Raw genomic sequence first — 25,659 nt, 5'->3', positions numbered from 1 at the left:
TTTCATGTCACCAAATTGACAAACCACAGGGAAACAGCTGGCGTACATGTGGTGCATTAACAATATGCATGCTCTTATTTTCATTCTACATTGAAGAAGGGGTGGACACCCTGCAATAAGTCACTTCCTCTGTGACAGACACATTTCTCTCCTTTTCAGTGCTGAGTCGATCTCAGAGTTGCCATGACAACAGATTGGGGGATTCCTTATTCTGAACTAGGCCAATGAGCACAAGCATGCTACGCTATACACATGCAAGTGCAGGCAAGCAAACAAACACACTTTACCATTAGGGAATAACAGTTAAACAATTGGGCGTATGTCATGGTATTTCCCTGTTCTAATCATGGCATGGCACGTTTCAAATCAATGGTTTTGTGTGGCGTGTGGCGCAGTGGATAGAGCCTTGGTGTTGGGATAAGGGGGTCACAGGTTCAAACTCAACTGCAGTCAGCATGTCGTTGTGTCCCTGAGCAAGATACTTCACCCTAAATTGCCCCTGTGGGGATTGCCCACAGTAATGAGCATGTAAGTCGCTTTGGATAAAAGCATCTAACAAGTGACATGTAATGTAATGTGTGTGTGTGTGTGTGTGTGTGTGTGTGTGTGTGTGTGTGTGTGTGTGTGTGTGTGTGTGTGTGTGTGTGTGTGTGTGTGTGTGTGTGTGTGTGTGTGTGTGTGTGTGTGTGTGTGTGTGTGTGTGTGTGTGTGTGTGTGTGTGTGTGTGTGTGTGTGTGTGTGTGTGCGAGAAAGAAAGTGTTGACAATTCAATTAGCCAATACTTATTTTAGCACAAGCATTTAAACCTGCATCATCAGACATAAAGCCTAGCATATAGAAGAAAAAAAGACTCGGATCACAATTGACACTTCAAACCCTTTGTAGGAATCTCTATTTATTTTTTTTAAACTCTCAATACATTCATACATCTCTCAATTAGCGTAGTGGACAGTACGTGTATAACATCTGAATATGTGTTTGTGTGTGTATGTTGTGTGTTCCAGCTGCCTTCTGCACACCTGCATATTTGTTATGTGCTTACAAAATGTGATGGAGACACACAATGAGACAGAGACAACATGGGTAGAATGTGTGTGTGTATGCACAGCTGGGTGCATAAAAGAAGTATCAATGAATGGCATGCAACCATATGTGTATGAATACAATATCATTATGAGGTTGCACTGAGATGCTTTCCCATTAAATAGATTGTATCCATAACTTCCAGACGAAGAAGTATAACTTTGAAATCCATTGTTTATATTTTGATTAAGAGCTGGATTTCCACTGTCACGTTAGTCTGTAAACTTTTCAACAGTAAATCTTACTGAAAATATATTTTTGCTATGATTATCTATATAGGTCCTAATCAGAAAAATATGATATCCCTTCAAGGAGTATGAAAAAACAGCAACTTTAGTGATTACAATACATCTGAGTTTACCGACTTTAAAATGTAGTAGTTTTCGCTGCTGCTTGTGAGTGGTAGGTGTGTTTCTGTGAATGTATCTATGTTGCATGTATGTGTTGATACATTATGTATGCAAGTATGAGATGGGAAGAAGTATGTCTGTGTGCATGCATGCTTAAGTACACGTGCCAGTAAGTATGCCTGCATATGCAATTGCATGTGCATGCATACTATAAAAACACATATATATCAGTTGAATCATGGATGTGTATCAGGCATGCATGTAACCCTGCATTACTGTGTTTGTGTGTATGAATCCATGACTGTGTGTGTGAGTGTGTGTTAGTCGCTGTCTTCTCTCTCCTGGGTCTCAGCCAGGGAGCTCTCATCAATATTTTCCAGGCTCTCAGCGCGCTGGATGCTGAGCTCAGACAGAGGGATGCTGGGTAATGTAGTCTGTTCGGGGTAGAGCCAGGGCTTGAAGCCAGGGTTGTGTCTCTGCTTCCACTCTGTATACTTCAAACAGGCTTTGTTGATCTTCTTCATTGCCTAAAAAGATAATAAATAGACAACATAGAAAAATCCACATATCCGTTTATGTTTTATAGATCAGATTTCATCATTCACAACCACAGCAAGCAGTAAGGTAATGATTTAACTTAAACGCACTGCAAATATTGAATCTTGGTTGAGGTTCAGATAAGGCTGAATGAAAAATATAAATACGATTGTAAAATGTTTGATGCTAAATGTTTTAATACACTGAACAAAAATATAAACGCAACACTTTTGTTTTTGCGCCCATTTTTCATGAGATGAACTCAAAGATCTAAAACATTTTCTATATTCACAAAATAACCATTTCTCTCAAATATTGTTCACAAATCTGAAAAAATCTGTGATAGTGAGCACTTCTCCTTTGCCGAGATAATCCATCCCACCTCACAGGTGTGGCATAACAAGATGCTGATTAGACAGCATGATTATTGCACAGGTGTGCCTTAGGCTGGCCACTATAAAAGGCCACTCTGAAATGTTCAGTTTTATCACACAGCACAATGCCACAGATCTCACAAGTTTTGAGGGAGCGTGCAATTGGCATGCTGACAGCAGGAATGTTCACCAGAGCTGTTGCCCGTGAATTGAATGTTCATTCCTCTACCATAAGCCGTCTCCAAAGGCGTTTCAGAGAATTTGGCAGTACATCCAACCGGCCTCACAACCGCAGACCACGTGTAACCACACCAGCCCAGGACCTCCACATCCAGCATGTTCACCTCCAAGATCGTCTGAGACCAGTCAATCGGACAGCGGCTGCAACAATCGGTTTGCATAACCAAAGAATTTCTGCACAAACTGTCAGAAACCGTCTCAGGGAAGCTCATCTGCATGCTCGTCGTCCTCATCGGGGTCTCGACCTGACTCCGGTTTGTCGTCGTAACCGACTTGAGTGGGCAAATGCTCACATTCGATGGCGTCTGGCACGTTGGAGAGGTGTTCTCTTCACGGATGAATCCTGGTTTTCACTGTTCAGGGCAGATGGCAGACAGCGTGTGTGGCGTCGTGTGGGTGAGCGGTTTTCTGATGTCAATGTTGTGAATCGAGTGGCCCATGGTGGTGGTGGAGTTATGGTATGGGCAGGCGTATGTTATGGACGACGAACACAGGTGCATTTTATTGATGACATTGTGAATGCACAGAGATACCGTGACAAGATCCTGAGGCCCATTGTTGTGCCATTCATCCACGACCATCACCTCATGCTGCAGCATGATAATGCACGGCCCCATGTTGCAAGGATCTGTACACAATACCTGGAGGCTGAAAACATCCCAGTTCTTGCATGGCCAGCATACTCACCGGACATGTCACCCATTGAGCATGTTTGGGATGCTCTGGATCGGCGTATACGACAGCGTGTTCCAGTTCCTGCCAATATCCAGCAACTTAGCACAGCCATTAAAGAGGAGTGGACCAACATTCCACAGACCACAATCAACAACCTGATCAACTCTAAGCGAACGAGATGTGTTGCACTGCGTGAGGCAAATGGTGGTCACACCAGATACTGACTGGTTTTCGGACCCCCCCAGACCCCCCCAATAAAGCAAAACTGCATGTTTCAGAGTGGCCTTTTATTGTGGCCAGCCTAAGGCACACCTGTGCAATAATCATGCCGTCTAATCAGCATCTTGCTATGCCACACCTGTGAGGTGGGATGGATTATCTCAGCAAAGGAGAAGTGCTCACTGTCACAGATCTTTTCAGATTTGTTAGCAATATTTGAGAGAAATGGTTATTTTGTGTATATAGAAAATGTTTTAGATCTTTGAGTTCATCTCATGAAAAATGGGAGCAAAAACAAAAGTGTTGCATTTATATTTTTGTTCAGTGTAGTATGTACTGTGTGGCATATCAATATTTTATTTTCAGTGGGATTTGTGCATCTTTTTAAAACAACTATATTTTCCGAGATCAAGAGAATATTTGCCCTATTTCAACAAGTACACACGCACCCTTGAACAGACAAAGAGCAAATAACAAATAAATGCTGAGAAATACTAGTGTGTTTCTGGAATGTGTAGGAGAGATTATAAATTGGATGTATTAGTGCCGGTGGATTAAAAAGGTCTGCAAACACACAACACACTCACAGAATGTCTGTTAATCTGCAAATGACTTACCCGAGGAGCAAGGAAGTGGGAGGACTTGTTGACAACCCACTTGGGTAACGAACCTGCAAGGAAACGGAGTAAACAGAGGAAGAAGGAGAGAAATGAGAGAAAGAAAAGTGAGAAAGAGGAAGAGGAGGTTGGAAAAGACATAAAAGAGGGATTTAAAGTTAGCTTTAATGCATGTCATGTCCTCAAAGATCAAAGTGGAGCTTAGTCTCTTGCTACTCACTACCACACACATTACAAAACCCTGAATAAAGGTATTTACACAATTAACAAGTGTGTGACAGCAAATAAGTCAATTAAAGGGAGAATCAAATGAATAGGTGAAAAGGAGAGAAGGGAGAGAAGGGAGAGAGCGAGGCGGCAGAGTGAAATAGACTTCATATGGTTCCTATGGCGACTCATTTGACATAAAGGCTGGGGACTTAATCATTCATTAGAACTATGAGGTTTACGCACCTGTGTGTGTGTGTGTGTGTGTGTGTGTGTGTGTGTGTGTGTGTGTGTGTGTGTGTGTGTGTGTGTGTGTGTGTGTGTGTGTGTGTGTGTGTGTGTGTGTGTGTGTGTGTGTGTGTGTGTGTGTGTGTGTGTGTGTGTGTGTGTGTGTGTGTGTGTGTGTGTGTGTGTGTGTGTGTACAGTACTTACCCCTTGGATCTACCTGAGCCATGTAGGTGAGGGTACAGCTGTTGGCCGGTCCCTGGCTCTGGATCACGTAACCAGTCTGAATGGACACAGCTCGCACCTTGTCTTTTTTAGAAGGGTATTTCTGTAGAGAAAACACACGCACACAAATAAAATCCCTATTCAGTGATAGTACTACCCTTTAACAGGAAAAGCAGCCTACTACAATCATTATTATTTTAAATTGGTGGCTTCAATACTGCAGTATATAAATGACACCCACGTGCACAAAAGCAGAGCAGATTCAGAAATCACTACTTTAAAAAACTGTATTAAGCCCTTTGTGTCCATCAGTCAAATGGACGACGTTGTGCATGGTAAGCTTTGGGATTCTGGGTTGTTTTTGGGTTTCTGCTGCCAGTCATACAGATGTTCTGCTTCAATCATCTTTCTGGTGCATAGTCAGTCCACACTGTGAATATCACAGCAGTTAATGCCCACTGCTGGCTCCTTTGACTACATATCTAAGATTATTATTCATGATGATAAAGTACAGCACTGGTTAGCCTTTGCTAATTGGGACAGGCACACTGCGGCACAGAGAGCAGCAGTCAGCTAATTAAATGTAAAGAACCTTTATCAGAGGAGAGCTTCATATGATTGCTTCACCGTTTCCTCTACTATTCGACTTCAAATTGCCTGCACCTCTGTAAGAATGTATGCTGACAGTGCAAGGACAGCTGTTGTTAAACATTACACCTGCAGGTTTCTTGGAATTCAAGGACAGCATTTTAAGTTCCTGAGGTAACGTTTAAGAAGAGATCAGAGGATTTTAAGCGTTAGTCACCATTAACAACAGAGGAACTCCAGCGATAGTCTTTTTTTTTTTTGACACTCTCGCCCGACCAGGAAACTCCATATCTGACCTGATAATCAGTTATTTGGTGCATCGAAAGTACATTTACTTAACTTTGGGTATATCAAATGATGGCCAGACAAAAGTCCACAACTCTTTTTATATATTTAAAGAATAATCAACATAGAGTCTATAGTCATGCCAGCTTCTGTTCGGCTGTGCTTAATGTAACGTGTTGCTTTGTGCAGTGGTTGAGGAAGCCAAGTAAAAGTAGTAACTTAAAAAAACTCTGTTGCAAGTCAAATGTTACTTAAATGAAAGTATGCAAGTAAAATGTAACTTACATTTTAGATGCAGAAAACCCTTAAATTGAATAGCTGGAATCATTTTTTCTACATACAAAATGACTGAAAAATCTAAATAGTTCTGTCAATATACTAATCACTTTATCGGCTTATCATTACTGTGTTTACTTGGGCCTATGAATGGCTTGGTGGTTTCATTCATAACAAACGATTGTATTTCATTAACTTTTCTTAGTTTGTAACTTAAGCTGTCAGATAAATGTAGTAGACTAAGTAGAGGACAAATAATGCAATATTTATCTCTGAAATATTGTGTAGGAGAAGTATGAAGTCAGATGAAAATAAAATACTCATAACACACATTTGACTGTACCACTGGCATACCAGTATTTGCTAATTAGCATTAAACATAAATTATAACTGCGGCTGATGGGGAATGCTATTAGTATTGCAGCTACAGTATTTGTAAAAAACAAAAAAAAAGGTATCACCATAAGCATTTTTTATCCATCCAATAATAGCACTTCCATCCCTGCAGCCAGGCTGCCATAGTTGCTAAAAGAGGCCTAAATAGATTACATTATGAATAAGTCATTAGCTGTATCCCTGATATACATAGGCCTCACTGGCAAGAACAAGTCAGACTAACACAGTTCATTCAGGACAGTGATAGCTAGATCTCAACGGCTGATTGCCGAAAGCGGACTGAAAATAAGTTGTTATTTATCACGGGAAAGAGTCTAGATGAGTGTAGTGTCAAACGCAGGGTAAGTGGAGTGACTCCTGGCAGTGTGATCTCAGCTCGAAGGATCCCCTTTAGCTGCACACAGCAAGCCAAGCTCTCAAATTCTACTGACCTTGGCTAAACACACACACACACACTTATGTTGGTAGCCACTTATTGATTCAGGAATGCGGAAGGGGAGGCGGAAGTCAACAGCTAGGAGTCACATGAGTGGTCTTATCCTATTGTAAACATCATATTAGTGAGGGAGACAGAGAAGCCGTTACCGAGAGGGAAAAGAGAGGGAGGGAGAGACAGAAAATAAAAAAATAAAACGAGAAAAAGACAGCAACATCAATGGTGAGAATTACAACTAAAGAAAATTGAAACTATTTTGATAAGATGTTAATCAAATAAGTAGCTAAACATTATCTGGTTGCAGGTTTCCTTTTTGTAATTCAGTTGAAAACAGAATATCTTTTGGTTTTAGACAGACAAAATAAAGCTGTTTAAAAACGAGACAATGGTTTGAAGATTAATGGAAAATAATAAGAGAGAGGTGATGAGTGCAAGGTTTTACAGATAATAAATTCATTGTTGCCTTGTTCCTATTGAACACAGAAATAGAGCCAAAGTAAAGTCTGAGGACTCAGGCCTGATTCCAAACTTGACGTCATTCACATGGTATCAGCGTTCTCTAATCAGCTTTGGTTTTCTGGCCTTTGACATACAAATCATTCGGTTCTTAAAAAGCGCCACTAGAAGCTGAACTCTAAACACAATGCATCACATTATCCACCTATACTTAAAGTGAAGAAGTGTAAACAGACAGTGCATCCATCTTGCTCCCAGTCAGGTAAAAGCTTCCAGCAGGAGGCATTGGAAATGTGCCACACACTCTTCTCTTTGTGGATGCAGTAGGTATTTTAAATTGAGTGACACACACAGCTTAGCAATGCTGCCTTTCCACAAATATTGAAGGGTTTATTTGCATACAGCACATCGCCCTGTGCTTGCTAAACTGGATCATGTTGGCTCAGCTGATGTGCGCTCATTTCACAATGTACCTTTGAACACAGAGAGTTATATAGGACCGAATGAGCAGGGCCCCAGTTGAGCAAATCTAAGTGTGTGTGTGTTGGTTTTTACTCACGGGATGTTTGACAGAGTAGTTCATGATGATGTAATCTTTCCCCATTGGAAGCCAGGAACGAAGCGTGATGACGTCCCGGTTCCGAAGAGGACTCGGACACTTCCCTGTTGACACACAGGAGAACTCTGATGACCTCAACAGTGAACTGTGGATCTATGTGCACTTTGTGTTTCACCCTGCTTCCCTCCAAAGCATATTACTAATAAGTGAACGCTTTCTTTAATCAGCACTCGAGTGTTTAACATACATGAGTAGTATCCAACATCCGCATTGACCGTAAGCTTCCCGATGTCGAAGGTCTCAATGACGTTTGTGTCCCATTTTCTCCTGTATTCAATATCATGGAGAACGTCGTACATGGTTTCAGCCGACACGTCCTTACACACCATCCGACACTGGGAAAGGGAGAATGACAGACCGTTTTCATTTTCATTTTTTTTAAATAACTGAATCACAGACTAAACCAGATGTATACGTTATTCATGCGATTGCACTTATCACGCAGAACATTTCAGAGCTCTATCCAATGCAAACTACGGAGCAAGAAAATCCATTAGATTTTAATGAAGTTGCATCCGATTCATTGATAGTAAATTGTAAACTGACGTGTTAATGATGAGAGATGGTGTGAAGGTATCAGTGTCAGAAATAGACATATGTGTGCTTCTGTGTGTGAGAAAGACAAAGAGAAAGAGAGAGAGAATATTAGGAGAGAATCAAGAGACAGACCGCAGATGAGTCATTACTGGACCTGAGCTCTATAATGGAAAACAACACTATCAGTAAAGAACAAAGAGACAGAAAGACATACAGTTTTCAAACGGTGGCAGGGGGTCGGATTTCAAAAGGCCATACTCATCCCAGAAACTACATGAAATAAACTTTAAATAAATTATAGGGCATATAAGAATATCTAAGAGAAATACATTATTTATACATCCATAGGTGTTGATGTGGAACAGGTATGGTGTAGTGTATCACAGCTTATTAATGACACCATAGGGACTCTCCTCATGTTGTCTTGGAGTAGATGGCACTGCACATACACCCTGTGTGGAGACAGGTCTGCAGCTCTTGGGTAAAGCGGTTACTACAGTTACAATTACCAGGGGGAACTAATCTTAAAATAACAAACAGAGGACAGAGCAATGGAGGAGGAGAGACACAACGAGACACTTTGAGCAAGTGAGAAGAATAGTCAATGAAAAAGAAATTAACCGCGGTTGGAGCTCTGATGATTTGGGCTCCCATAGTATATCTGTACAGAAGGGTTGGAACTCAATGTATCTCCCTTGATCCCAAAGGCTTCATTTAAGAACATGATCAAAACATGTACTCTTCATTTAGCTGTACAGCTCTCTTAATATAAACTTTTTTTTTTAATTATATCCGAATTGCTTATTCAAATTTGAATCTGCAATACCGTTACTTATCACACACTAAGAATGATGTTGTACATAAAACCTAAAAAGAGTTACCAAAAGTCTACATCCATGCTTTTTTCTGACACGGTAAAAAAAATAAACATTAGGAGCTTATTAAAATATTAGCCACTGAGCGCATAAGAAAATTAGCCATTCTGAATGACTTTTTTTACATTAAGCTTATTTTTCTTTTAATACTTCTTCATTTTGAATGCCAGACATTTGTGTAACATAGTTCTATTCTGAAAGAACTATGATGCAAGTCAAATATAATGCAAAAGGCTAGGAAATAAAGCAGTTTGTCCAATTACAAAGACAAGCTAACCGTTTCAATGTGGTTAGTGATCGTAAAGTGATCCAATACTGACCCTCAACTAATTCAATGCCAGTCTATTCAAGAAACATCTGCAGAATGGCATTACAGGAAAAGAAAGCCTATAAAAGAGATTGCATGATGATTCCTCCTGATAGCAGTGATGGAAACATTTTGTTTAATAGGCCACATAATTACAAGCTAATTTCGGACTCATTTACATGAACTACAAAAACACGTACCAGTACACACAGTATCAAGGGATAAAGCTGACATTAAATGAAAAAAAACATGCATGTTGGTGTACCTTAGAGGAAAGTAAACCACAAAAACTGCTACAGAAAATGTGTGTTTGTTATATGTACAGAGGGCAACAATGACAGTACAACACTATCAGTAAGGTCTCATATTCGATATCTGTGTGCGTGTGCGTGTGTATAAACAGATTGGCTCGGACTTGTAGGTCACAAAGAGCAGGGAGAATAATGGATGTGATGTATCCAAAGGCAAACTGAAACAGGAGTAGGAGGAGAAAGGCGAACCAAAAGAAAAGGCAACAGAAGAGAACACTTGATAGCAGAAGGTGAACAGTGCAGAGAGAAGACATACGCCAGGAAAGTACACGTGTGCATAATTCTATTAGGCACTAATTCAGTGAAGCCAACAGATGAAGCAGGGAGACGGAGAAACAGAGAGGCGGGTAAGAGGGAGTTCAGAGATAAAGCAGAGACACAGGGAGAGAAAAACGAAGACAAGTAGGTACACAACCAATTAGTGGTTTGGTGAGGCTTTGTTCCTGTATGGTCCGAGTCCACACTGCCCACTCATATTGCACCAAATGACGTCTGACCCCTGCCATCCGACCCACGCCACCCACTACCTGTTCCTTCTAATATTCCCTGTCTTACTAACGTGTGTCTCCAACCTGTCAACCTGTCAACTCTCATCGTTGCTCCCATTGGTGCCAATACATGATGGCGGAAGACAATTATGAAACAAAAAAATGAGTGTATGTGTGTTTCACAGCTGGGCTTCCCCTGTGTGGGGGAGGAAGCAAACCCACGTATGTGCTTGACAGTTTGTCAAACTAAAAAAAATAAAATACGCTAATACACACCCACGCATTGTGCATTTTGGTGAGAAGTCATGTGCTGACAAATGATATGATATTGTTGATGATGACGATGACGACGACAGTTACAGCTGTGATTACACAGTAATACAAAAGTCCTGAATATGGCGGTGACAATCATTACGACGAAAACAATGTGGCTGATGATAATTAGTCCGCTAATGATAATGATGATTGCCAGTATGTTCTCTCTCACTCTCGGATTGGGATGTATCACTTTTTCCTTATTGATATTGCTGCTATAGTGAAGAGGGAACAGGAATGGAGGAAAAGTCTCAATACACATTAATCATTCGACACACATGCATGCTTTTATTTCTTCTGTAAATAGAATAGCTGTATCTGTGGCAATGCTGGTGCACCTACTCTTACCCACACACAGACCTATGCATTATTCGACTAAGTGCTCTTGGTGTGTGTATTTCTATGACTGACCCATTAAACTTGTGTTCCAGAAGGGTGTTATTTCATTTGGGTTAGGTTTGCTGCCTTGCTAACCCTGCTGCCTGAAGAGGGATACTTTTTGAAGCATATGGAGGGTTTTAAGCAATTCTACTTCACATTCTCTTGCAGTTTATAAATGGTATCTTTGACTTATTTTGTTATGAACTAATAAAGATAAACACAAACCCCTATGAGCATGATCCATACACCCCATCTACCATATTTACACACGGCTACAATAATGTTATTAATTTGTGAAGAAAACAAAGTAAACATGTGTCATGCCAGTTTGGAGAGAATTTCTGTTTTGGCTGAGTAAGGCATTGAAAGAAATATGTACTATGCAAAATAAAGCTCCTGTAACTGTTACATTTACATGAAGATAAAGGGAAAGGTATCCCTGTGACTTTATCTTTATGTAAATAAAACTCCAAATGTGGGTGTGCACTTTCTACTTCTGTTTGCAGAGCTGTCCTGGAGAAACACACCTGTTCTTACCCTCTGCACACACATGTTATTCCCAGCTAATGCAGACATAATACACCTCTCCTTTGTCACACACAGAATATACCCTGAGGAATCAAACTGGCAAATGAACACCTTTACAACATCCTGATAGCCTTTTACACACACACACACACACACACACACACACACACACACACACACACACACACACACACACCACACACACACACACACACACACACACCACACACCACACACACACCACACCACACACACACACCACACACACACACACACACACACACACACACACACACACACACACCACACACACACACACACCACACACACACACACACACACACACACACACACACACAGTGTAGTTGGAGGGGGGGCTGGGAAAATCCCTTGTCAGTTTTGGCGCCTGCACACCCTTACGTACACAGACACACACCCATGCATGCACACACACACTAATTTATTTAACAAAGTAAACAGCTGGTGGCTTGCACACCTACATCAGACCAGGATGCACCAGCAGGAAAGCACACACACATTTACACAGGACAATGTGTTTCATTTTAATCTGAGACAATGCTTCCCAGAGTAAATTACGGATATCAGATTATTATGTCAGTTTAGAAAGTACTGTGAAGGTTAGAAACGTGAAGGCAACTTTCCAAAAACTGTCAGCTGTGAAGGACAATCAGTCTTAAAGTGAAAGTGACAACACTTCAGGAGCTTTAGAGCCAGTTGAGCACTAAATTGCCCGTCAATCAGGTTACCGGCAAAGTCTGCAAGTACAACACCGATACAAAACATCTTATTTTTTGTTATTTGACATATTTAATACAATTCTTGGAGGCCTGTAGATCTCACTGGCTAATAGATTTGGTTGTTAGATGCACAAAAAATTCACATTGTCTACATTGGATGAAAATCTATACCATTTTTACAAACATTTTTTTATAACCCTAAATATATGAATGAATGTACTGTAAAAAGTTATATACTAACAGGCAACTTCAGACAACAATGGCTTACACAATTTCTTTATTAAAATGTCCCTTTGTATCTTCATATGTGTGGAAACTACTTCATTAAGTATGTATTGCTATCTATTTGTGTATTTTTGTGTGTGCTGAAATCGTTTTTTTTTTATTATGGGTCTTTGTCCTGGCACAATAACAAAACTCTATTAATGACTGAAGTCAAAATTAATGTGTGTTGATGGTACGCAGCGGTTAGGTTTTCGATAGATTAAAGTGACACTGCCGACAATGACTCCTTCACATTGTCTCCCAAAATAAACAGACAAACTGCCAAGACTGCTATTTCACTGGATAGCAATGTTTCTTATCATGTGCCTTCATCATCACATGATTTGCCTTACCCAAACAATGATCAGGAACCACTTTTTTCCACCTACTGTACTGAACCTTGTGACAATGTATTAATGTCTTACTGTAGCCCAGTGGCGGCGCTAGGGGGTGGCTACTTGGGCTCAAGCCCCGGATGTTTTCTGAAAAGCCCCGGATGTTTCACTTAATTTATTTATTTTTATTTTTTTATTTTTTTAAAGGTCTCGGGAGTAATGTGCAGTACCGGAGTCTACCAGAGAGGCAGCCACTGTGGGACATTAGCCTGCGTACTGCGTAGCCTGCCCTGAAGAAGAAGTGATCCTTCCTAGTGCCTGACGAGTTTTAAGCTAATAGCCTATACAGTTATGGATATTAGAAAGTTATTGTCATCGAAGCAGGCGCCACAAGCTGTATCAGCAGCTGACAACAATGTCATCACCAGCAGTCAAGAAATGGATGATGTTTCAGGTTTGTGAATCTAATGGTGATATCTGCACTCTGGCTGACTGAGTAAGAAGTGAAAAAGAGTGATGTAACGTTAATGTTATAGCTAGTAAACATGGAGTAACCACACTAAGTATACCCTTATATGTTAGTATGTATACAGAACATGACTAAAAATTATCCTAAGATGTAACGTTAACCCTTCATACCTCAGTCTACTTTTAAGACACTAAAATAACGTATTCCAATTTGTATTTTGTTTTCGCCCGTGGAATTCTCGATTCAGTACACATAACAACAGAACTGACAGGCAACCCTCTGAATCAGACTCCGATTGGCTGTGACTGCATCCACTCAGAGTGTCCGATTCCGAAACGTGACTCTTACACTCTTTACGTCACAAACAAAGATGGTGGATGAGAATAGATCTATAAAACGATAAGCAATGCGCCAGAATCAAGGTGAGACTATCCGCATCCTTTAAAACTCTATGCACATTCGTTTCACCTGAATAAGTAAATGACTATTTGAGTGAGTTAAGGCATTAGTTTGCTTCATTAAAGGGTGTTAATGAGTGTTCTCCAGTGCCTTTTGTCCGCTTTAAGGTGTTATTAAGGTAGGGTTAATGTTGCTCTCAAAGTGCACCAGATTGATGCTTTCAACTTCAATATTTAAAAAAAAATCTTCCCAGGGGAGCATGCCCCCGGACCCCCGAGAGGAGGCGATGACCCCCCTAAAGGATGTTCGGTACACCCCCCACTTATAAAAAATAGCACTGTACCCCTGCACTGGATCTCCTACAATCCTAAATCCGCCACTGCGCCTGACTAGAGCCGTGCTAGAGCTAGTTTATCATTTAGTTAATACAAGAGAAAACGGACCAATAACCAACACAAGTTATCAAAGTCCAAAGAAAGGTCTTTAACCTGGATATTTTGTAATTTAACCGAAATTGACTCAATGTAGAATTGAGAAAAGCAGTAAATGTCAAATTTAAAGAGCTGTAACCACATAATAAAAATGCAATTCATAACTGACTTCATTGATTTATTTTATGTGTTTTGGCTATCAGGAATGGTCTATTGTACTATTTCAGCTTATGTTCACTTCCCTGTGCTGTATGAAATGAATCACAAACTGTATGCAAAACTGGCTACACAGAAGTGAACAAAGTGAGCCGACATATTACACCTTCCACTCCACAATATGCTGTTGGGTAGAGCCTTGAAAATAGTTTCACTGGCTGCGTGTAATGGTGTCTCTCTGGAGCATTAAACCTGACTCCTGAGGCTCTCACTTCTCTGTGATACCTGGGATTTTGAAAGTGTGCATTAGGCATCTATTCACACTCCTACCATTGCACACATTTATAAATAGATAATTGAATCTAACTCGGGATGTGTGCACTAAACTGTGATACTAAAAAAGTTACACATTGGAGGCTTTACATTTGCACTGTTGGCATAATATCCTAACTATTAACCCTTTTTGTTTGTTTGCTTACACAGGTACAACAAAGTACTATGTGTTTTCTAAATAAATGTATTTGAAATGCAATGAAGGTTAGTGGATTGGAGAATCCTCTGCATGCAGCAAAAAGCAGCATTTAGAGCATGTCAGCAGTTTGAATCATATGGGAATTTAGAAAAATCACCTTCTAGCCAAGAGGATTATACAACAGTTGATATTACCTCCACAATAAAGTTACAGCATAGTAATTGTATACGTTGTCATATTTAAACATATTCTTGGGACTTCTTGGGAAAAGGTTAAACAGTGTCTCACCTTAATGTTGTGGATGGACTTCCCTTCCTCCAGACCCTGGGTGAACACCGCGATGCCCCCCTTGTTGTGGTTGATACTCCAGCCTTCCTCGCACAGACACTCCGCCTTGAAGCTGGCAAACGCCCGGTCATCCGGTATGGTCACAGTCTGTCCAGACATGGCTAGTTACCGGGGGGGAGAAGGGAGAAGAGAGGGTTAGTGAGACTCCTGTCGGGCCCGGGGGGAAGACACTGTGAGCCGGGGAAATGAAGGCAACGCATAGAGCCAACCACTTACTTCTTCTGTGGGAATAACTTGTCTAATTCAATTTCCTCCTTGCAAGCTAGAAGCTGTTGTCGGCTGCACCGCGTCTTGTGATGATCAGCGTGCGTGTGTGTGTGCGCATTGAGGGAGGTGCAACAACCGCAATCCACCCTGCACAAACTAATCAAACAGGGGGGTTATAAGCAAAGACTCACACAGGTGAGAGCACTCAAAACATAATGCACATAAATCGTGTATTAGATTAATCAAATGTGGCTTTTTTAATTGATGACGGTGGTTAAATAAGTTGTAGCGAGGTCCTCAGAAACAGCCACTCTTGAGACAAACCATATGTTTCTGTTTCCGCTTGTCTCTCACCGTTTTTCTCTCCTTCTTTCTGTGTCCCCCTCTTCATACGTCTTCCCCTACCGGTGTCTTTATTCCCCCCTCTCTCAGTTGCAGTATTCCTTGGGCTTGGGATCATTTGCAGTGGCTCTCCATCGCTGCGTCGCTGCTGTGGCAGGTGGTGGAGGAGATGCGGTGAGAAATAAGAGGAAGAGGGGGGAGACGGAGGGGGGGAGAGGCGGAGGAACCAGGGTGAACAGGCAGGCGACGCAGGGGCTGCTACAATGGAAACGCCTCCCTGTGCTGCCTTCAGGTGCTCCCCGTAAAACTGCCATAAATACATTGTGTTCGTTTTAATTAAAGTTACAGTAGCCCACTGTTGACAACTAACATGTTGGGAACCTAGCTAATGCTAACACTGTTAGAAGTATTTTGTTATGGGAAAACACAATTTGATATACATTATTACACCAAATAATGATACATTGTTTTCCAACTATTTCCTTTCTGTATTAGGCTAATTGTAGCCTTACCTTAGAGCTGGAGCAAAGATTAAACCAGCCAATATGTGCACTGGAAACAGATCTCTATTGTAAATACATCAAACTGCCTCAGATTTTGCCCAACCCTTAACCCTGGAGGTAAGCCATGAAGTGAGAAGGGGCCTAGGTTTTTACTTTTCAATTTTCAAGCACCTCTTTATTTAGCATCAATAATAGTAATCTGCATATCTTTCTTACAGCTCAAACAGTCAAGCTACGCCTGTTTGTTTTCATATTCCCGATAGCTTTTGAACGCAACCCGCGCTATCACATCATACACGTGCACCTTTTTGCAAACTAGTTCGTTTACAGAGCCGCGGGGGCGCGCCTGGCTGCTGTTGGCTGACGTGTGAAGTCTCTTCGGCCTTCACCTGTCCTCTGGACCAGCGGCTATTTTATAATGGTCTATATAAATAATAATTGATTTTTCTCTATATTATGCTTCCTTATTAACTGTAACTGCAGTTGAACTGTGTGTGTGTGTGTGTGTGTGTGTGTGTGTGTGTGTGTGTGTGTGTGTGTGTGTGTGTGTGTGTGTGTGTGTGTGTGTGTGTGTGTGTGTGTGTGTGTGTGTGTGTGTGTGTGTGTGTGTGTGTGTGTGTGTGGGTGTGTGTGTGGGTGCGCGCGCGCGTGTGTATGTGCGTGTGCGTGTCTATTCCCTCACTCTGTTTGCTTGTATCCAATTATTTTTCTCTCAGTCTGTCGTGTAATTGTTCTAATACATCGCTCTCACTCCTTTAATCTTGGAGTGTGTAAACCATAGACTGTGGTGTAAACCCATTATCAGTTTCTTACATTCAATTTGATCTGTGGGTGTGCTCAACATCTCCAAGCCATAATAATCTGAAATGCACCTTACATTTTTCGTTCTTAAAATGACACTTAAATGTGTTTCTTTGTTCAGGAGCAATAGGCTACATGCTTTTTACTTTTGAAACTGTCTTTTGAATAAAAGGGTTTAAGTTTTCCATTCTGACCCTGACCTTTGACCTCATGAGGCAGAGAAGTGAGAAGGTACATTTCTCACCAGGATGGTTATCATATGATCTTTATCAATACAATACTATCAATTTATACAATAAATATTCAACTATTATCCAGTATGTCTAGAACGGTGGTTCCATAGGGCGTTGCAGGATGGCCATATGTGACCAATGTTGGAAAAATCATTTTCACAGCAGACATTCTGCAGTCAAACACCATCATAATCAATTACATAGCTATTTGATATACATTACATTGCATTACATCTTAAAACAGAGCCTTGGTTAACAGTGTTTTTTCCACCTGTGTCGAAATGTTTGCTATGTAAAATGTCAGTGAATCTGATTATTTTAGGAACATAAAAAACAAGAATGCTCTAATGGTTCTTTATTTGTTGGAGAGAATGGATGTGTTGTCAGGTGTATACAAAAGCGAAGCCACACTGACATTTAGATGACATTGCCGGTAAAGGTGCAAGTGGATTTATGATGGCAGAGCCTGAAACCCTCTATGATTCATGTCTGGTGAGCCACAGTTAGCCTATTGCCAGCACACAACTTAACCTTCTAGTACATTTTGCCCACTCTTGTATATGTCAAAATGGCTTGGCTTGGATTGTATTTCAAGAATACTAAAACACATTTTCAGTAATTAGAGAATAGTGTTCAAATGACTACACTCAAAACTTTAATTTATCAGTGGTTAAGAGTTTGAGGCTAGAGTCTATAATTGTGTTGTCCTTTTGCTGATGAGAATAACTTAATTGTTCGTGCGACTATCATCATTAAGGCCAAAACTAAAGACATTGTTATGAATAGATGACACTGTCTGCAATGGCCTGTGAACTCAGAACTGTGCTTTGATGCCATCTGGTGGCCACGAGGAACTGAGGGACAAGTAGCCTGCCCTGACAAAACGACTGCCTGTGCCATTAAAAGTCAGTGTTCTGTTATTCTAAGGGCCTCTTGTATACAATGAAATGCTAAAGTACCAGAACCTCTGATGGTGGACATCTCACCATAAATACAACATGAAAACAATGCACATTGGCATCTTCTCCTTTTAGGAAAACTCTGTAACATAGCTGTTTTTGGCTGTAGGCCTATGATTACAAACAAATACAGAAAAGCTATCCTGTAAATCAAGAGGGTAGCTAGCTATAGATATGGGACTTCTAAAGTAATGGTTAGTGCTTGGCAACACTGGAAACTATAAACTCTAAGCTTGTTATGCCAGCATTTTTCTAAAGGATTAATGTGTTAAATGGGGTTGTGTGCTTTTCTAAATCTATCTTGTGCGTCTCACAACAGTTTAACTAGACTTAAATGAACATGGAATTATGCAACACAAACACCTCTTGCCGTAAACACATGACCTGACACCGAAGCTTCCAGTGAAACACCATTTCCCAAAATGCACCGCGCGTTCTGGTGACATCCACGCTACGATGAGGTGAACGGTTGTTTTCGTCTCCATGGTTGAAAGTAGCTACCTAGAAATCGAGGTTTTAACGGCTGTTACATCGGATTAACGAGGTGTCCCCGGCCCCGACTACCCCTGACATTACAGCCAGACTGAGGGTTTCATCCCCCGGGTCGTTTTCGGTCAGTTCCTCGCCATGTTATCATCGGTTCCCACCAGGCTCATTGCTCGAAGGTCGCGCAGCCTGTCACCGTGCAGCCGCATCCTCCAGACCAGCGCGAGCGGTGCTGCGCGGCAGGGCACCCGAGAGAAGCCGGCAGAGACCAACCGCAACCCCATCGTGTCCACCTCCCGGGTCTCCAGGAGGGGGATTTTAGCCGAGGACACCGCTGGTAGCAGTCCGGTGGTGCAGTACCACCATCTCGCCCCAAGATGGCTGTCCAACCTTGAGAACCGCCGCAACTCATGGGCGTCTCTCGCCGGCAGGGGACGCAACAACAACCACTACTGGGAGAAGAGCGGCGGAGGAGGAACAGGAGGGGGAGCCGGCCGAGCAGGGGTGGCCTCTGCCGGGGTGCTGTCCGCTGCTGCCCTGGCCTTCTGCCTGAAGAAAGACTCTGATAACAAAGGTAGATTTTTTTTTAATCTTATTTATTAAAAAAAATATATAAATATCATGCACAAAAACCTTGACATCAGTGGTACACATACATTTCAAAACAGAGGTACACTTTATCAGCTGTCATTGTGCTGTGACATAATTGTTTTGTCTTTTAGTTCAAGTGTTTTATTATCATATGTACAATAACTACTTGTTGGCTGTGAATATCTAAGGGTCCCACCAACTATGCAAAAAATAAATATATATTAAAAATCACTGAAATAACATAATACTCTAATTATACATTCAATCATTAAGTTAAAAAAGGAACAACATAGCTTAAAAAACAAATAAATAAAAGTAATTGTAAATGTAAATGAAAAAACTAAAAGTTAACAGGTATAGTAGTACATGTATATGTGTTAATGCTTAATGTATGTATTTATACACACAGAGAGGTGTAAACTATTGTAAAACAGTAAGTCAAATTATATAAATGTAAAGTGTCAATGGTTGAGTGAGTGTCAAGTGAGTTCAAGAGTCCAGCAGTCTGGCCTGCAGGGTTAAGCTGTTCCTGTGTACCAGACAGCAGCAGACAGAACAGTCTGGCTTTATTAGTGATCATTCACTTGCTATTAGAAAAAGGAAAGTAAATCGATGTCATTTATGGTCAGCAGCTTTTTGAACATGTTCTCAAAAGGCACAGTGTGTTATAATGGTCAATCAAATCAAATCAAGTTTTATTTATATAGCACATTTATAAACGATTTTTGGTCGAGCCAAAGTGCTGTACATATAATAAAAAATAGCCTACAGTAGAGACAGCACAGATTGTTCAGAATATCAGTATGAGAAAAACGACACCCTCTATCCTTAGACCCTCACATCGTACAAGGAAAAACTTCCAGAGAAAACTCACAGTTTAAGGGGAAAAAATGGGAAAAACCTCAGGGAGAGCAACAGAGGGGGGATCCTTCTCCCAGGACGGACAGACGTGCAATAGATGCTTTGTGTAAATCGAAGAGATAATACATTTTACAGCATATAGACCGAATGTTAGGAAATGCATGTGTCTGTAATAAGAAGATAAATCCACGAGGATGTCAGCTACAATCCTGTGGAAGCCATCAGGGAAGCAGCATGGCGAGACCCAAGGCAGGACCGCAGAGACAGGTTCAGCCACGACCCGAAGTCCACGACTTAATCCAGAACTCAGGATAGAGGATCCAGGACACAGGACTACAACAAGAGGATCAGCCTCGACTCCGGATCCCGGCGTAGATATAGACACAAACCAAGAAAAAAGATGTGGCTGGGTTAATCGGAACACAATGTGTGAATGTGAAGATATTTGGGAATTTGATTTTTTTTTAAACAGTATTGTCATCCCTTGTGCTCAAGTTTTCTGTATCCTTCTTCTGTAATTTTTTTCCATTTATGTGTTTGCATAACAAGGTGATGCTCTTCTGGAGGCAGCGAGGACCAATAACTCTGAAGATGTCGCCAGGTACCCCTCCCCCCCCCAAAAAAAGCACACGCACACTTCAACACCTTGCACATGCATCATGGAGCACCATAACACAGAGACACATTATCGGCTCTCCGTCGTGAACCACATGATTTAAGGAGGCCTACTTTGTGTAGTAAGGGTGTTGTAGACATTAAATAAATGGCATGACAAGTGGCCAAATGTTGCCTTTTAAAAGACTATTCTACATGCCAGACAACAGCCATATACTACCTTTAATTTGTCATTATAGCAGTGATTGATATAACATTACTAATGCCATATGAATTGGATTTCGAGACATTAGTTTTATTGTTATATGTAATTGTAAAAATATTCAATTGGTACGCTAAATTGAATGGCTTACTTGGCAATCGTATCTAATAATGAAAGCCGTATCCCCTGCACCAATATGAAATGTCTTCATTCCAATGTATTGAGGCAGAATCTCCGCCTGGACTACAATTAACTAAATTTCCCTGAATAAAGAAATCATGTTTGATTGAATCCAAATTGGGTTGTCACTGTTGACCTCTATTGGGCTCTGGTAAGAATATAATAGAAAGCCTTTATTTTAAATACCTGTCACACCGGTCATCTGCTGAAGCAACAGCTAGGATCATAAAAATCCAGTTGTTTCACTTTTCTGCTGTCCCGTTAAATACCACTAGGTGGAAGTAGAGGACCGTGTGTGTGTGTGTGTGTGTGTGTGTGTGTGTGTGTGTGTGTGTGTGTGTGTGTGTGTGTGTGTGTGTGTGTGTGTGTGTGTGTGTGTGTGTGTGTGTGTGTGTGTGTGTGTGTGTGTGTGTGTGTGTGTGTGTGTGTGTGTGTGTGTGTGTGTGTGTGTGAACTGTTAGCAGGATGGATGTCACACTTAGCCACTCAGAACTCAATTCCCACAATTAGCCTTGATTTGTGTTTCATTCAAGCGTTTCAGATGTTTTTTTTCTTTTGCTTTGCTTTACCTTTTATTTATATTTTCTAACTCGCAGATTAAAATAGCATTGCTCCGAGTCTGTTCCAATTCCCCTGCACACTCAGAGACCGTCTACCAGAACCACCCGAGAAAAGCCACGTCAGGCATTTCTTTGTCCCATCTGTCCTGCTGATAATATATTACAAATTAAATTACATTACACATCTTGAGTAACTGTGAGAACAGACAGAAGCTAACACGCTGTAGTCACACGTTTGGCGTATTGACGTTTTCCTTTTTTTTTTTCATTTGATTTGGCGGATCAGAGTAATTGGTTAGATAAAATACAGACAAACATCACTCTTCATATTGGTGTATGGTTGGAGCAGTCATGCCCTGCGTAATAATCATGTTAATATGTGTGTGAAATCAGTGCTTGCCTTGTGTGTGTCACTGATGGTGTATCAGTGTACTGTACATTAGGGCAGCATACATGTGCTTATCCATGTGTGTCTCCATTTGCTGGCTTGGGTTACCTGTGCCATGTGGCAGATGGTGAAGGTGAGAGTACAGACGGCCAGTCAGCAGCTCACAGATGTGTTAAGTGCTTTGGTTTAGTTTTATAGAAGTGGTAGAGTGTCAGGTGTGTCTGCTGAGAGGATGAGGAGACGATAGAGGTTTCGTTCTAACACTGAGCTTATAAAGCAGTTGTGCTACACCTGAAATATTATATAATCTTGAGATTGCAATTTAACAGTGGAAAGTGTATATGAAGTGGATTTTCTGTGAGACTAACGCTTTAGCTTTAAAAGCAGGTTCCACCAATCAGGGTTCATATAGTTAATTACAATGCTGACATTTCAGGAATGGAAGTATTAGCTCTTGTATTCTGTATTTTAAGATATGTAAAGGTTCAATTAGTTAATAGCTCCCCTCCAGTTGTCTTGCAGCCAAGCTTGTGAAACAGCATGTTGTCTCTGTGATCATACAGCCCACCCACATTAAAGAATTTTGTTAGGTTTGGTAAACCCATTCATAAGGTCTGGTTTCATTACAGGATTTACAAAAATAATGGACACTCTGCTCACTTTCTCTGCCTCTTTTGAAGGCAACATTGACACCACCATGTTGAAGTTTGGTTGCAGGGCGGGTTTGTCATATACATCTGTCAAACACTTGAAATATACAAAACATGTCACGGAAAATACCTGAAGTGTCACTCTGTCTCTCTTGATGTAAACGCTTTCGGAGCACAGTCCATCGACACTGCTTCTCCATCTTATTCTGCCACGTCTTTGTGAAAGACTAAAGCTCTGACTTCCCACAATGCCCCTTCTTTAAATGAACCTTTTTGTAAATAAATAGCTTAGTTTGAACAAACCTAAAAGAGTACTTTGCCCTAAAAAGCGTGGACATAGTTGTAGTGGTGAGCCTTTTCCTCTACCCAGACCCTGAAACTTCCCGCAGACCCTGCAGTGAAAACGGAGCCAGAGAGCTTCAGAGCTGAGTGCAGACCAGACTGAGGCCCCTGTGTTGACTGTAAACACACACACTGTCTGCCTGCTCAGCACATAAGGCGACAGAAGGATCACTTGCATACACACACACACACACACACACACACACACACACACACACACACACACACACACACACACACACACACACACACACACACACACTTTATAAGGATTGTGCCACTCCAGTGCCTGATGTCATACCCTCCGGCAGGAAACTCAACACACACCTGGCTAACATAAAGACACATTAACTGGTCAAGGAGCAAGTGTTTGTGTGTCAGATAAAGACAAAGATATCGGGCTGGGTTCATGCTGGTGTGTCTAACAAGGCAGCTCTTCCATACAGTAACCCAAGCAGCTGGCAAGCCATATCTCTTGTTTTAACATATGGCCATTAACATGTTCAATCTTTTCCTTATTTAAATGTGAACAAACACTTGTTCTTCCATCAGTAAACCTCAGTATGTGTTAACATTTGAACAAAGTACTTAATTTCCTATTGATTTAGTAGCATTGCTATATGGGCATTTGTTTCTGACGCCCTCTATAGGTCGTCATAATAACTACTTATGTTGGACAAAACATTTTCCCAGAAATAATTGTGATTATCATTTGATGTCTGTTTAAGACTATTTAATTCCACTGACGTAATGATCATACTACTAATGCAAGTACCCCTTTCCGATAATGTAATTGACTATTTGAATCCTAGGAATTATCATACATTTGAATCTGAACGTAAAAAATATATAAAATATAGTTATAGATAAAAGATAAATAAGATGCCCAAATCTATTAACGGTAGGAAAACCCCGCTGTTTATTCCGGGATTATGTTGTCGACATTCTTTTGTACACAAACACGCATGTAAACACAAAGGGGGTTGTCGATGTCAGCAAAAAGGATCAAGGTCATGTTCATATATCGTACGATAAGTCAATAACATCATCATTATAACATACCCTCTCTATATGTTGATATTAACAGTGATGTTGAATTAAAACTACTTTTCGTTTCTTTTCCCATCAGGCTGGTGAAAGAGGGGGTCGATGCAAACCAACGCCACCGTCTCGGTTGGACCGCTCTCATGGTGGCTGCCATGAACCGCCAGCACAGGTCTGTGTGTTTCTGAACAAATCACGTGTTTCTGAGTTCTGCGATGCCCTCTCTGGTGAGCATATGTAACAGTAATGTAGTGTTTTGGAAAAGGGCAGCTGTCTGCATGAGTTAGTGTGTGAGCATATGTCATCCGTGTCCCGCTCTAGTTGTTACAGTCGGCCTTCAGAAGAGCAAAGTGCGAGTTTCAGACTGACAGACGGTCTTTCCCCGTTCCCCCATCTCTCTGTCCAACAAATTAAATTAGCCTCCTGGCCCCCAGAACACACACAGCCCAGAGAGGGGCCGGGGTTAAGGCCGGGCCAAATCCAATTTACAGGCTTTTATTTTTTCTTCCATCACGACTGTGTGGTCACTTTTTTGTTTAACGGCCTAATGTGCCCGTGAGAAGTCCAATGTGAAACTCAAATATAAAATTAGTCTTCTTTAAATATAACGGTTAGTTGCTCCCTTCTTAAGAAATGGAAACAAGAAAGAAATGCAAGACACATTTAAACCTTAATGAGAATCTGAGAGGCAAAGCAAGTTTATTTATATAGCACTTTTCAACACAGGGCAATTCAAAGTGCTTTACAAAAATGAAAGACATTAAGAGCATAATACACATTAGAAACATTAAAAAAATAAAACATGAATAACACAGGTACATGAATAAAAGTTACAGTGCAGTGTAAGATGTGACTAGTTCAATTAAAAGCAGCAGCAAAAAGAAAAGTCTTCAGCCTCAGAGAGGTGTTATGTTTCTGCATTGGAATTACATTACATTGTAATTGATTTCATAGTTTAGATTTTTTATTATCAGTATTTATATTGATGTGTTCGTATACAGTTATTGAAGTGTTTTAATTATTATTTGATCGACAGAAAAGTCATTTATGAGAATTGGTTGATAAATCAAGTCAATAATAATGAAAAAGGCCAAACAGTGTCTGGATCCAGCTCCTCAAATGATAGAATCTGCTACTTTATATGATTTTAAAGTGGGTTTTTATTAGTTTGTCGTACATTTTTCAGAATCTTTTGGGACAGTAATCAATCAATGGTAAAAATGGATGTGTTAATTAAAGTAATTGTTAATTGCACTCACTTCTACTTACAATATTGTCTGTAACACGTTCTCAGACACAGAAACAAAAATGTGCTTTCATTTTTTCCCTTTTTGGTGATATTTGAGCTCCATTACATCTTTATAATTACACGACGAGTGCTGAGTGATAGTTGAGCGTAACATCTTGATGTATGTGTAATGTGTTTTTGGACACAAATGGGTGTTTGTGACTGTCTGTGTGTGCCCCTGCACTGTCCTTATAAAGTGTGTGTGTGCGTTATGAGTGCTATAA

The 25,659-nt window shown here is 40.8% G+C and overlaps 2 protein-coding genes across 2 annotated transcripts in view; one reads left to right on the top strand and one right to left on the bottom strand.

Annotated features, from left to right (window-relative positions):
* Positions 1 to 862: 862 nt before the first annotated feature.
* On the bottom strand, positions 863 to 15,980 carry stard10 (StAR related lipid transfer domain containing 10). Its single transcript, XM_034097336.2, has 8 exons — positions 15,745 to 15,980; positions 15,400 to 15,546; positions 15,124 to 15,284; positions 7,997 to 8,144; positions 7,750 to 7,853; positions 4,736 to 4,856; positions 4,096 to 4,148; positions 863 to 1,960 (listed from the first exon to the last, which is right to left on the bottom strand). Exons 3-8 carry the CDS (start codon positions 15,280 to 15,282, stop codon positions 1,754 to 1,756), a joined length of 792 nt encoding a protein of 263 aa, XP_033953227.1. The 5' UTR covers positions 15,283 to 15,284; positions 15,400 to 15,546; positions 15,745 to 15,980; the 3' UTR covers positions 863 to 1,753.
* Positions 15,981 to 17,623: 1,643 nt separating this feature from the next.
* Positions 17,624 to 25,659, top strand: part of clpb (ClpB family mitochondrial disaggregase) — a 36,820-nt gene continuing 28,784 nt past the window's right edge. The window contains exons 1-3 of the mRNA XM_034097519.1: positions 17,624 to 19,288; positions 20,716 to 20,767; positions 24,233 to 24,319. Of these exons, the coding sequence (XP_033953410.1) occupies positions 18,856 to 19,288; positions 20,716 to 20,767; positions 24,233 to 24,319 (572 nt within the window). The 5' untranslated portion in view covers positions 17,624 to 18,855. The remainder of the gene's footprint in view (positions 19,289 to 20,715; positions 20,768 to 24,232; positions 24,320 to 25,659) is intronic.

Source organism: Pseudochaenichthys georgianus, chromosome 13, assembly GCF_902827115.2.
Source record: "Pseudochaenichthys georgianus chromosome 13, fPseGeo1.2, whole genome shotgun sequence".
Classification (NCBI taxonomy): Eukaryota; Metazoa; Chordata; class Actinopteri; order Perciformes; family Channichthyidae; genus Pseudochaenichthys; species Pseudochaenichthys georgianus.
Note: the sequence above shows the minus strand (reverse complement) of the source record. Positions and strands in the feature narration are given on the sequence as shown.

Excerpts from the sequence above, each read along its gene's own strand:
- stard10 (XM_034097336.2), bottom strand. The coding sequence starts at position 15,282 with ATGTCTGGACAGACTGTGACCATACCGGATGACCGGGCGTTTGCCAGC. Across the intron at positions 8,145-15,123 it reads AGTCCATCCACAACATTAAG|TGTCGGATGGTGTGTAAGGA; the intron begins GTGAGACACTGT and ends TCCCTTTCCCAG. Across the intron at positions 1,961-4,095 it reads CCCACTTCCTTGCTCCTCGG|GCAATGAAGAAGATCAACAA; the intron begins GTAAGTCATTTG and ends TTATCTTTTTAG.